This window comes from Artemia franciscana, chromosome 11 (assembly GCF_032884065.1).
Source record: "Artemia franciscana chromosome 11, ASM3288406v1, whole genome shotgun sequence".
Taxonomy (NCBI): domain Eukaryota; kingdom Metazoa; phylum Arthropoda; class Branchiopoda; order Anostraca; family Artemiidae; genus Artemia; species Artemia franciscana.
This window is the reverse complement of record NC_088873.1, coordinates 13,771,583-13,784,969: the sequence shown is the minus strand read 5'-3', so window position 1 is coordinate 13,784,969 and position 13,387 is coordinate 13,771,583. Positions and strand designations below refer to the sequence as shown.

General features: G+C 36.1%; 1 protein-coding gene across 2 annotated transcripts in view; it reads left to right on the top strand.

Annotated features, from left to right (window-relative positions):
* LOC136032847 (E3 ubiquitin-protein ligase rnf8-A-like) overlaps nucleotides 1-8,389 on the top strand; it is a 58,232-nt gene extending 49,843 nt beyond the window's left edge. Inside the window, exons 9-10 of one of the 2 annotated variants that reach the window (XM_065713257.1) lie at nucleotides 2,234-2,424; nucleotides 8,241-8,389. In XM_065713257.1, the coding sequence (XP_065569329.1) occupies nucleotides 2,234-2,424; nucleotides 8,241-8,281 (232 nt within the window). In that variant the 3' untranslated portion in view covers nucleotides 8,282-8,389. Of the gene's footprint in view, nucleotides 1-664; nucleotides 957-2,233; nucleotides 2,425-8,240 lie in introns of those variants that run through there. The other variant, XM_065713258.1, reaches the window with a different exon arrangement.
* Nucleotides 8,390-13,387: the final 4,998 nt, after the last annotated feature.

Genomic DNA, 13,387 nt, shown 5'->3' with positions numbered 1-13,387 from the left:
ATGAATTTTTTACATTTGAGGGAGTACAGGCTAATATTTTAATTAGTTTAGTTCTATAGGGAATATGATTACATATCTTGTGAAATCCTTCGTGCAGGATTCGAAGAAACCTCTGCTCCTGTCATAATTTGGTAATGGCTCTCAAACTGCTGGTCTGATTGACTCCATTTTAAAATCATATGTACCATTCCCCTTCCTCCCTCAATTGTTCATTTCTTTTTACTCTTAAAATTTAAAATGTCAAACAGAAGACAAAGTCTGCCAAGGTCTGCCAAAAACCAATAATATGGACTGCATGTATTCTTTGGTTAAAAAAAAAAAAAATAGGTGTTTATTATTAATATTACTAGACAACTCACCAAACATAAGCCGTATTTTACAACTCACCAAATCGTAATTCATTAGATGTCATAATGCCTGGGACAATGAAAAATCAACAATGAAAAAAGTACAATGAAATATCATGGTGTGAAGATAGAACAAAACTGCTAAAAGATTCAATAAAATGGCAGCGGACAGAATAACAACAGGATTACCTCTTTCCCCTGACCCTCAGAAGCTATATCCCCGGATTCCATAGTATCACTAGTTCCCCTAGAAATTATGTAGGGTTTCTGATAGAAACACAGACTCACATGTACTTTAACTTCCCTTTCTTTCATAGGGGACGTGGTATTCCTGCAATACAGCCAGCACATATCAGAGTGGGCACTATGCCGACTACAATAGTCCAACCAGCATCTCCTCATCAAGTGCTCAGACTTACACGCATGCCAGGTCAGCATTCATGGGCAGTGGCCACTAATGGTAGAGTAATTACTGTTCGGACGACTCGTGGAGGTCAGCGACCACCATGGAGATTCTAGTTGAGAAATATCTTCATTAAGAGAAATTTTTATGTTAATCTTTTTATCGCTCATTTGTACTTTATTGAAATATACGGAATTTATTAAGAATTTTTTTTTTACCCTGAAAAATGTCATATCCTTGGAGGGGGATGAGGGGTTCTTGAAATTATATCCGAAAAGCTAGTGGTGAACCTTGTACGTATTATGAAAGGTTTTCATATTGACCCGCCTTACTCGATTGGTAGAGGTGGGTAAATAAGGCCAAGCAACGTGTCTTTTATCCCAAGTTTAAGCAATTAAGCAGTCAGTTCTCTTTAGAATTATTTAGTAGATTGCTCCCCTTGTCATCGGCCAAGCTAAAGTAGACATGTCATATTTCATCACCATTACACCTTTAGCTTGTAACCAATCTCTTTTTTTTTCTTTTTTTTGCCAATCAACCACTTATTTTAGATCCAGTTGTATAGGTCCACAACTAAAAGTCATGATTTGAGGATCTGCTAACTGCCTTGGTACTGCATCTGCTTGAGCAACCTTAGCCGAGAAGTCGGTACGCTAGACTAGCAATCTTATGTCCTTCGAGGAAAAAGTTCAAGTCCTGATGACGGCAGTGCTTTCGCTTGTGTTCAGATGCTGTGAGTCTGGGGAGCTCACGGTTAAACAAAGCCCCATGTGACATCTGAATCTCAGATGCCAGGCGAGTCGGAAAAACGTCTGGTACTGTTGTAAGCTAGTAATTTTTGTAAAACGGAACGTACTTGTTATGATTTTTTTTTTTTAACACAATCGTTTTCATGACTCTAAGCGTTTTTATAAATATAATTTTATCCTACCATTTTACGTTTACGTGGCGTCTCCATAAGGGCCATACTGCCTCAGAAACCTCTTTAAACTAAGACAATTATATTTACATAACACTGTGTTCAAACAGCTACGTTTTTTTACACGAAAACGTTTTTTCCGCTACCCATGCTTATCAGATGCTGTGAAAAGAGACCTGTTCACATAAATTTCGTTTGTTCCATCTGCTAAATCTTGAACGGCAACACTGGAAGTATGGAATTGGATAGAAGCCATTTTTTTAATAATTTGTTTTCACCGACTCAGTTAAAAAATTTGGCCTCCTTGTTAACCCATCACGATGTATGAAGTCATAAAAACAGATCTCTGACAGAATGTATATGAACGTCCTCTTTTTTGCAAAAACCGTATTATGTGAAACTAGGCTATTCTGGTTTATTAAAGAATGTAAATCCCCCACAAGTTCAAATTGAAGACAAGAAAAATAAATAATGCAATAACTGAAGCGCTTTCGGTCTAAAAAAAAAGGATATTGAATTCTACCTCAGAGTTTCTCACTAGCCTTTTATTTTATTCATTTAAAGTGACAGATCAAACGAAACAATAGATGTTCCTAGTGACGATGAAGATCTGTCTAGTGATGACAGCAGTGATGAAAGTGAAACTACTAATTCAAGTGACGATGAAGCTGCTGATTCAAGTGATGAATCCGAGGAATCAATTGAAGGACTACCAGGATCATATTATGGTGGCTATGGACGATGTTATAGCTGTCGTAAGTTTTTTGAATAATATTCATGCCACACCATAGTCACGTTTATCAAAACGTTTAAAAAAAGAATAAATAAGTAAAAATTCTGAATGTTCCGTGCTCTTTGATGATTTTAGGGTCATATTTGCAGTAGAGAAGGAAACTTTCTTAATGGCAGATTAAAATATATTTAAAATATGACATTAATTGTTCCCGGGTGTCTTGTCCAAATTAAATGCACATGTTTTGTCCACATTTACCATTTACCACAAATTTACCATTCCAGGTTCTGTCTTTCCTAATTTCAAAAAAAAAGTGCCTTCAATCATCACTCTGATTAAGCCATTTGTAAGAACGCTTAAAAGTTGCACTGAGGTTGATTGTGCGTTATTCTGTTATTATTGACTAGGATGACTATAGAGGAGCTTGGACTTGAATTGCTTACAGGTTAATGTATGTATTACTAAGTTACGGATATGGAAAAAACTTTTTCCATATAAAGATGGCCAAATTTGTGCAGATAGGGTATTTGTTTTTAACTCTCTCATCCAAATGAGCATTTACAGTGACAATAAACTATTTTTGTCTCGTTTTATGTAGCTTCATCTGCGGCTTTGGCAATATTCATTCATTCTCGATTTTTCTTTTATTTATTTCTGTACATGTTAATTTTCCTGATGTCATAACATGTCTCTGCTTCTCCCCCTATATCTTTTAAGGTTTATAAAAATTAGTTCAAGTTTCCGATTTAAGTAAAGAATAGGTCTTATGCATCGACGTCCTTTATCGATGCACTTTCAAAACATTTGTGACATCTTGATTGGAAAAAATCTAAAGACAGAAATAAAAATGGGGATGAATTTTTAAATGCGCTTCAATTAAAGTCGAAGGACTCGAGTTGTCCTATTTCAGGAGGGACTGTCTAATTTTTCACCAAAGAATTATACTGGGAGGGGAATTCTCCCCAGATACTGGTCCAAGGGACCCTTCCCTCCAAAATTGAATAGATATGGCGTAGAAACAAATTTTCATTCTTATTTAAACTCCCGGCAAAATTTATCTGACTACGTTTCTGTTTTAGATTAAGTTCTAAACCTTTCTTTTAGAAAGTTCCATTGCAAGAATCTAGTTCTTGACAACTTCTAAAGGTAACATGTTAATAAAATAAAAGTAGTATCGTTAGATTCCTAATTTTATGCTCTTTGCAACTGTCATAGCCGCTTTTCTGACAATGCTACCCTACCCCGATTGTTTAGGACTGATGGTCCTAAATAATATATTTCTTCGTTGCTTTTTGTCTAGATAGTAGGATAGCCTCTTACGCTGGCACTTGTGACGAGGTCGGAAGAGCTCATGTGGTATGAGCTTTAGCAAAACTCTAAGAATCAATAGATTGCTTTAAAAGGAAAAATCAGAGGCTTAATGCCGGTCAAGATCTAAAATAGGAGCTCTGAGTCACGAGGTCCTTCTAAATATCAAAATTCATTAAGATCTGATCACCCACTCGTAAGTTAAAAATACCTCAATTTTTCGAGTTTTTCCTATCCCTTCAGCCCCACGGATGGTCGAATCGGAGAAACGACTTTATCAAGTCAATTTATGCAGCTCCCTGACACGCCTACCAATTTTCATCGTCCTGTCACGTCCAGAAGCACCAAACTCGCCAAAGCACTCAACCCCACCCCCTAACTCCCCCAAAGAGAGCGAATTCAGGCCGGTTACCTCAATCACGAATCTACGACATTTATAAGCGTTTTCCAAGATTTTCAGTTTCCCCATCCAACTCCCCCCAGTGTCAACAGATCTGGTCGGGATTTAAAATAAGAGCTCTGAGACATGAGTCCTTTTAAATATCAAATTTCATTAAGATCCGGTCACCCGTTCTTGTGTTAAAAATACCTCAGTTTTTCTAATTTTTCCAAATTAACAAACCCCAGCTCCCCCAAAGAGAATGGATCCGTACCAATTGTGTCAATCACGTATCTATAACTTGTGCTTATCCTTCCTATCAAGTTTCATTCCGATCTCTCCACTCTAAGCGTTTTCCAAGATTTCCGATTTCCCCCTCCAACTCCCGCAATGTCACTGGATCCGGTTGGGATTTAAAATGAGACTTCTAAAGCACAAGATCCTTCTAAACATCAAATTCTGATTACCCGTTCGTAAGTTACAAATACCTCATTTTTCTAATTTTTTCGAATTACTCCCCCCCCCCCCAACTCCACCAAAGAGCGCGGATGCGGTCCGGTTATGTCAGTCACTTATCTTGGATTTTTGCTTATTCTTCCCACCAAGTCCCATCCTGATCTCTTTGCTTTAAGCGTTTTCCAAGATTTACCTGGATAATTTACCTAAATAAATTTACCTCACCATGTTTTGTCGGTTGCCCTAGGTTTGTTTCGTGACTCATTTGTTTCGTGACAGATAACAGTCAGTATGAGTATTAGTTATCTCCATCTGTTACTCCACGAAGAATTCAATATAATTAATTTTCTGTATGACATAATTCAATGTAATATTTTTTTATTTTTTTTTACATTTTTCGGTTTTTAGAATTTACCTAAGGCCAGCTAATTAAACACTAATCAGATACCAAAATCAGTGTTTAACCAAGTTTCAAGCTTTTAAGCTCTTTTAAACTTAAATCTGATTGGTTCAAATTTCAGAATTTGATCCCTGACTGCGTCCAGTGTCTGAAACCCAGTTAAATGCCAAACTCACCAATCAGGTGAATTTTATTATGAGTGGAACTGACTTCAACTATATATCGGCAATGGCTAAGTTTTGTCATTACCTAAAAAATTTATTATAGGCATATATGTATAAGTTTCGCTGAAATTGTCACATATGAAGTCTATTCTAGATGAGCATTAAACAGTTAACCTAGAAACCTCTGTAATTTCAAACTCTGGCTGTGATGCCCAAAGACAATTCAAGCTAAAAAGATTGCTGAGTTCCATCTTTTCTATAGTTGATTTTAAAAAACTTTTTCCACAAAAAATTTTTTTTTAAGTAAAGCGCTCCATTTAGCCAAAAAAGAGCAGAAATAAAGTCAAATAGTCTTCCAAGCATAAAACTACCACAAATCATTATCAATAAATAAATGAAACTCAGAACGAATAGATATTACAATAAGTAGTCGAGTCAAAATCAAAACGTGCAAAAATTAACATATGTAGGGCTGATAACCCCCATGCCTTCTCAAGACTAGAACATAATTTGCGCTTTGCTGAAAAAAAATGACCTTGGATTATCAGTTTAATTGACATATATCGATATTTATTGCTTAAAGTTTTGACAATTTTTCCCATATCTGATTAAAAAAAGTGGAAACACTTAAAATGTATTTTGTTTTTAGTAGTGCGCAAATTATGTTTAAAAAGGGTACTAAAACATCAGATTTTCAATCTCTTGAACCCCCTTCAGAGTTTATACTACCCCTTTTCATAAAAACCTTATATGCCCATGGGGCATTACTTGCAGCCCTTGCGGTGAGGGCTGTGTGTGTTGGGGGGGGGGGTTCATCCTCAAAGAAATAATTTCCAGGCCTTTCAACTGTGCTGAACAAAATGGCCAAAACAAAATTTTGATTATATATGTTTGGGGAATTGATAGGCATTGGGTTTGAAATGAAGTTTGAATGAAGTGTTTTCACTTTCATTTGGCCAACATTATTTTTTAATATTTAGTTTTCTACTTAGATAAAAGATGATTTAGATGTATTATTATGTGTTTCTATTCCGTTATTTAGAATTTCAAAACGTAGGTGGTGAGCTTTTTATACTTGGTAATACGGATAATTAAAATATTCAGCATTCTCCAAGACAATACTAATGACATTCAAGGAAGTCACCCAAAAGGTCTCAAAATCAATCTGAATGATCGCTGATCAAAATCAACAGGGTTGCCACATCCCAACGGGATTCTCGGCAATAGGAAATTTGTTTGTGACGTAGCTGCTGTGCTTACTGACTTCTGATAGGAGTTATCTCAGCAATTTTTTAACTGAATACAACACTCTTTGGGAATATTTATAACTGTGGGCTGGACCGAACAGCCCACAAAACAAAACTACAATCGAAACCGTGAAAAGAGAAGGAGGAGTCACTACGAAAAAGACAAAATCAGGAATAAACCCTTTTTTCACTGTAACATGAATTTCAATTAAAAAAAAACAGCTAGTTGTGCACAAATAATGTAAAGTTAAATTGCGTCAGGAGTAAAATTTTGTTTGCAGACCCATTAGGCTTTTTTGTTATGTTGTTGTCTAAGTGTTTGAGAATGTTTTAGAAAGGAGATGAAAATTTATTTCTCCGACTGAAAAATTATGCCCAGGACAAATAAGGCTGCTTAATGTGAAATGTGATTTGGCATGCCTGGAGTTTTTTTTAGACAATTTCTTTGAAGATTTAAGAAAATATGATTTCAAAGAGAAATACCAGCCTGTATTCATATAGTGATGTTGCTTGGTTCTTTTTTCTTTAACAGTCTTTGTCATTTTCTGCCAGAGCTTAGTTTCATCATATAAATTTATGACATGGATAAAGATCGATAAAGATCCTCTAGAGCCGTTACTGGTGCATAGGGAATCGAATCGACACTTGATGAAGATCCTCCAGAGCCGTTGCTGGTGCCTAGGGCATCGAATCAATGTTCGCTAAAGAACCTCTAGAGCCGTTGCTGGTGCATAGGGCATCGAATCGACGTTCGATAAAGATCCTCCAGAGCCGTTGCTGGTGCATAGGGCATCGAATCGACGTTCGATAAAGATCCTCCAAAGCCGTTGCTGGTGCATAGGGCATCGAATCGACGTTCGATAAAGATCCTCCAAAGCCGTTGCTGGTGTATAGGGCATCGAATCAACGTTCGATAAAGATCCTCCAGAGCCATTGCTGATGCATAGGGCATCGAGTCGACGTTCGATGAATGTCCTCCAGAGCCGTTGCTGGTGTATAGGGCATCGAATCGACGTTCGATTAGGATGCTCCAGAGCCGTTGCTGGTGCTTGGGCATTGAATTGACTTTCGATGAAGATCCTCCAGAGCCGTTGCTGGCGCATAGGGCGTCGAATTGACGTTGGATGAAGATCCTTCAGAGCTGTTTCTGGTGCATAGAGCATTGAATAGACTTTTGATAATGATCTTCCAGAGCCGTTACTGGTGCATAGGGAATCGAATCGACGTTCGATAAAAATCCTCCAGAGCCGTTACTGGTGTATAGAGCATCGAATCGCCTTTCGATATTGATCCTCCAGAGCCGTTGCTGGGGCATAAGGCAAGAATCGACTTTCGATGAAGATCCTCCAGAGCCGTTGCTCATGCATAGGGCATCGAATTGATGTTTGATAAAGATCCTTCTGAGCCGTTGCTGTTGTATAGGGCATCGAATCGACGTTTTGTAAAGATCCTCCTGAGCTGTTGCTGGTGCATAGGGTATCAATCGACGTTTATGTTGCTGATTATTTTTTGCAGGAATAAGTAATAAGGCTGTCGCCTAACCTTGCTATAGTGGGTATTGATCTCTGGGTCTCGTATTGCCAATGAATTGGTTTACCAGAAAAAAAATATGCTGTTATTTTCAGTTTTTGTTTTTAATGCATGAAATCTCTCATCTCAAATTCGCTTTAAGATCATAGGCTGTCATCTACCTGGAGGTTTTCAAATACATATTGCGGAGAAAGTTTATGTATTTTATGGATTTAAAAGAGAGTCATGATTCATGAATCATGAATGTAATTTTTTTTTATTTGTTTGCTTAATTTTTTCACCATGTTGATTGGGTATATGACATTTTAATTGGCTTTTCAATAATTTTATTTTGATTCTCAGTTTTATTTTTAGGTCGAAGAGGACATTGGGCGCCAGGCTGTCCGTTTATGTAGATACTCCGTTTTTTTCTGTTATTTAAATATTTTGTAAATAAGCTGAAGAAATTGTTTCGTTTTTCCAAAAAAAATTAAATGATCAGAGCAGCATCATATTGCCGTCAATTTTGTAATAAGAATGTTTGTTATATTAGAATCAAAACCTCCAACTGTGGCGAAATGGGTTAATTGATGCTAATAAAAAGTCTTCCAGCCCGGTTTCTTCACATTTCCGGAGAAAAAATTTTTTTATTCCCACTATCCTAAGTTAATTAGGCTGTAGAACCTGAGATTGGTCAGCTTAAGTTTAAGTCACTAATCAGAAAAAGAGTCTAAGTCTTGCAGGTTATATGTGAACCAGTGTGAACACAATTACACACTGATAATTACATCCATAGGTAAGAATCTGATTTTTAGAAAAAACAGCGGCGCTCCATGTCTTGCCGCCGATTTTTCTTATTAGGAAGGAGTTTCAACTCTGTTCAAAACACCCCGAGTAACGTATCGCTCGAACCCGAATAAATAGACGAGTCTGTTAAAGCCCTTTAGGATTCCGAAGGTACTTAATACATATTAACACACGAAAATTCGAGGAAAACGCGTCACAAGCATCAACACTCAAAAATACGTAGCATTAGAGCTTTTTTTACACTATTTAATCTCTTGCTGTTTAATACACATTCGGCATTCCTCATGAAATAAATCTTCCACAACCAAAGTGTCACAAACATTTTCATTATTTTCCATCTCTTTTCCTGTTACTATATCACGGTTTGGCACATTCTTGACATGTTCTGTTCATCTCTTTTTAGCTATTTTTTCTCAATATTTGTGGCTCTGTTCCTTTTTTTTTTTACTGGGAAAACTCCAGACTGACTATTCCCTTTCAATTTATTTACATGTTAGCACAATATTTTATTATTATGCCGTCTCCCTGCATGCTCCAGATCTTTGGCAATTTTATCCATGGTCTCCACTCCACACCTCCTTAATTCACATTTTAATGCTTTCTACACTTTCTTTACATTCCTCTAATTTTCATATAATATATCGCTCAAATAATTCTGGTACTGGTCTCTCCTCTCTGTTAAACATAACGCATTCTCACTAATATTCCTAGCTCTGTTTCCGACTTTCTTCCTTAAGACGCCATCTGCGACTTCGCAAACCATTTTCCAAAAATTATTCCGTTCATCTTCTACATTGTCAAATTTCAAACTCTCAAGTTTAGTATTCAGTTTTATCACGAAATTTTGGATTCTGCCAATTTTAGAGTCTAGAGTCTACCAATGTCATAATTTTCCGGGAGGGGTAGCTATCCTTCCTAAATTTCAGCTTTAAACTAGACCTCCGTTGCCTGTTCAACGGGAAGTGTTGCAGCAACTGTGCCCTGTTCCTTAGGGCACAGTTGCGGAGCAACACGTGCAACTGTGTCCTACGGGACACAGTTGCGGAGCAACAGTCTCCATTATGTCCTTCAGAGGACATTTTTCCAATGCGGCTTCGATTGTTATCTTGAAGCATCTTTGATATGGTTTTATTTCGAGCTCCTACTAAACTGAGTTTGGTAAAATGTTTAGCTGGTCCAGAAATAAACGAGAATAACACAATAACACAGTTGACAATTCTGAATATTTATAGGATGGATAATTACAATTTCAAGATAAACCAGAATTTCTTTAAATAATTGAAACTAGAAATCAAATTTTATGGCCATGACATCAAAAATCACACTTAATTCAACTCATTACAGTTATAACGGTAACAACTAAAATACCGCTGTTCAACTAATGTCGATATCATATAACTGGACCCCCCTCCGCCCGCAGAGATAAGGTCAAGTTTGGACTCCAAAAGGATAACTAGGCCCGTCAGACTTACTTTCTGTGAAGTTTGATTGAGATCCGACAACTCGTACTGGTACTTCTGGAGTGTATTGGAAATGATACGCGATAAAAAAAACGGTTTTTATTTTTTATCTGGAATACTATTAGGAATTTTTACACACTTTCTGAGGAACTTTCTAATCCATTTCACGTTATAAAAATAAAATAGATATCAAAATCGAAAATTTAAGAAAATTTCAAAAAATCGGAACGAGATTGACTTTTCCGGAATTATTTCCGGGAAATCTGTAAGAGCTACGGAATTTCATGCTTCAGTTCTCGAAAACATCAATAAAAGTTCTATATGAGTTCATAATTATTTTATCTCTAAAACGTTTACTTCCGAAACTAGGGCCGTCTTAACTTGACGCCAATTCGAAGTATTATGTTTCGAGACGCACATTTCGGGAATTATTTCCGGGAAATCTGAAAGAGATACGGAAATAACGTCTTATAGTTTTCTGCTTAACTTTTGATGGTTTAAGCTAGGAAAATATAAAACAAACCAAATTCACCAGAAAATTGAAATTGCCCCGAGGGCATGACAAAACTTCCAAATAGAAAAACCCAAAGAAGTAATTTTATTTCGGAGAAACTATTGTAAGCTCCAGTTGTTAGGAGATCGAGACCTGTCGAACCGCGTTGGAAAAAAAATTCTAGCTGGTCCAGAACAGAAGTTACCTCTAGAACGTCGAAACTTCGGAAATTATTTCTTAGAGAACGAAGCAACTTGGTATATTGAACACTTCACTTCTTCTTGCATACTTTTCATAGCACTACTCGATAAAAATATAAGAAACATCAAAATCGAAAATTTGAGAAAATTCCAAAAAAAAATCGGAACGAGATGGACTTTTCCGGAATTATTTCCGGGAAATCTGTAAGAGCTACGGAATTTTGTGCTCCGGTTCTCGAAGAGACAAATGAAAGTTCTACATGAGTTCAGCATAACTGTATTTCTAACAAGTTTATTTCCGAAGCTAGGGTCGTCTTAACTTGACGCCAAACATCGAACGCAGAGTTTCTAAGAAAAAAAACGGTTTTGTTTTTTTTTATGGAAAACTGTTAGAAATTTTAGGAACTTCTCTGGAACTTTTTTACTCTGTTTTACGTTTCCCTTCCCTCTGAAAAACCTCAAATTTTTAACTCTTACCACTTCGGAGCTACAGGTCGCTGATCACGGTGAAAAAAAAACAACAAAAACAAAAAAAAACTACGAAAGCAGTAGTGTTGCTCCGCAACACAATTACAGCAGAATAGTTACTTAGTAGTTACAGCAGAATCTCAGACTCCAAGATTTTAATCCTATTTCGATACCATTTTCAAGGTTCTGCATTGAATGTCCAAAATTTCGTAGCACAATTTAAAAATTCTGCAAAAGAAGCCTCGGAGTTTTATGTCTCGTTATTTAATGTAGTTGAAGACAAATTAAAATTTAAAATCGTTATGCAGATTTGAAAAAAAGTTGAGGATTTGGTTTAATTTTGTACAAGATTTTAACGTCATTCCTCTCTTCCGAAATCCAAGTGTCGCAATTTTCCATATTCTGGAAAGAAAATGGTAAAATGCGATATTCGTTAACTTTGCATTTTCGTAGTTTTGCCAAATCGGCTCAATTTAAACTAAGAAATTAAAATCTGTTTCTGACCTAAAATAAATTATTCGCATACCGAATTTATTGTTTTTGCGTTGAAAGCCGCTTGAAAGACTAAAATAAGAAACGATAATTTTGCAATGAAATACGGCGGAAACTAGAGTCCATGGATGGAATGACGGAAGGGAATGACAAATTGCGGCTTATGACTTAAAATAGATCTTAAAAGAGAATAGTCTTAACATATTTGTAAAAGCAAAACAAAATCTGTATCCTGTGAGCCACTTCAAATAAATTATCAAACTATGCTCCAAGAAACCAAGAGGATCGGTGTAAGTGAGAGTAGAGTAACTTTTTATTTACAACAAGACATAACAATGTTAATCAACAAAACGCATATGCCTCATGGCATAATTAATCACATTACCTGTTACAAAGAAAACAAAAAATTATCATGCAGAATATATTTTCAATAATTTAAACGGCTACGTCTTACCAAAATAAAACCAGAAAAAAACTAAATCTTATCAGGGTTACTCTCGCATTGGTAATGTGTAAAGAGTTCCAAATTTTTGGTCCCATGTGACGAAGGCTAAGACTGGCTCTAGCTCTAGGTCTCAATTTCAATGAAAAATATGATCTATGAGTTGTGGGACAATTATGATATTGCGAGTTTGTCATAAAAATTATAGGAAATCTTGATGGCCGTTGATCAGAAGCAAATTCATGGTAAATACGGGAAATAGAAATCAGATAGATCTGATTTATCAAACGCATACTGGAAGACCCATATAAGTGTCCTACTGAAGCTGAACAATCAATATCAAAAAGGGTCCTAAGTGATTTATTTTTCTAAATTTTTATTGGTTTATAAATAGATGCAAAATTAAATGCCCAAACTGAAGTACAATATAGAAAATAAGGGGGAACAAAAGAAAAATAAACTGTCTTCAAAATATTTTTAGGGAAATGATGGCGCAACCGTAAAAGAATCCCAATATTCCTTGATATCTTCAGTGACAAAATTTTACTTTGTTCTCGGAAAGATAAATTTTCATCCAGAAGAATTCCAACATACTTAAAATTGCGAATACGCTTAGTTTCATCGTAATTAAAAAAAACAGAAAAAGAGCTGCTTTGAACTGTGCCCGTACATGAAAACAAAATATTTTGACATTTCTTTTCATTAAGAAAAAGTAGACTCCTAGTATACTAATCAGGTGCAGCTGAATGTGTCACATTAAGGTTTAAAAATAGTCTATCTAAATCAGAATGGGATCTGAAAAGTACTACGTCTTCAGCAAACATAATTTTGCACAGCGGCAAAACTTCAGGCAAATCATTTATAAAAAGAAGGAACAAGATAAGTCCTAAGACAGAGATGAAGAACGCCGCGTGATATGGAAAAACAATTAGACCGAATGGCACTTCCTCGATCAAAACATTCTAGCTTCCTATCAGAAAGATAGGATTTAAAAAATGTTCAAAGAACTTCAAAAAAATCCTTTTTTAAATTTAATAAATAACAAACGATGATCGACTGTATCAAATGCCATGGCAACATCATGAAATATTGCCAAGGCGCTCTGACCACCGTCAAGAGCATTATTTACTTCAAGTAAAAGATACAAATGTAGATTTTAT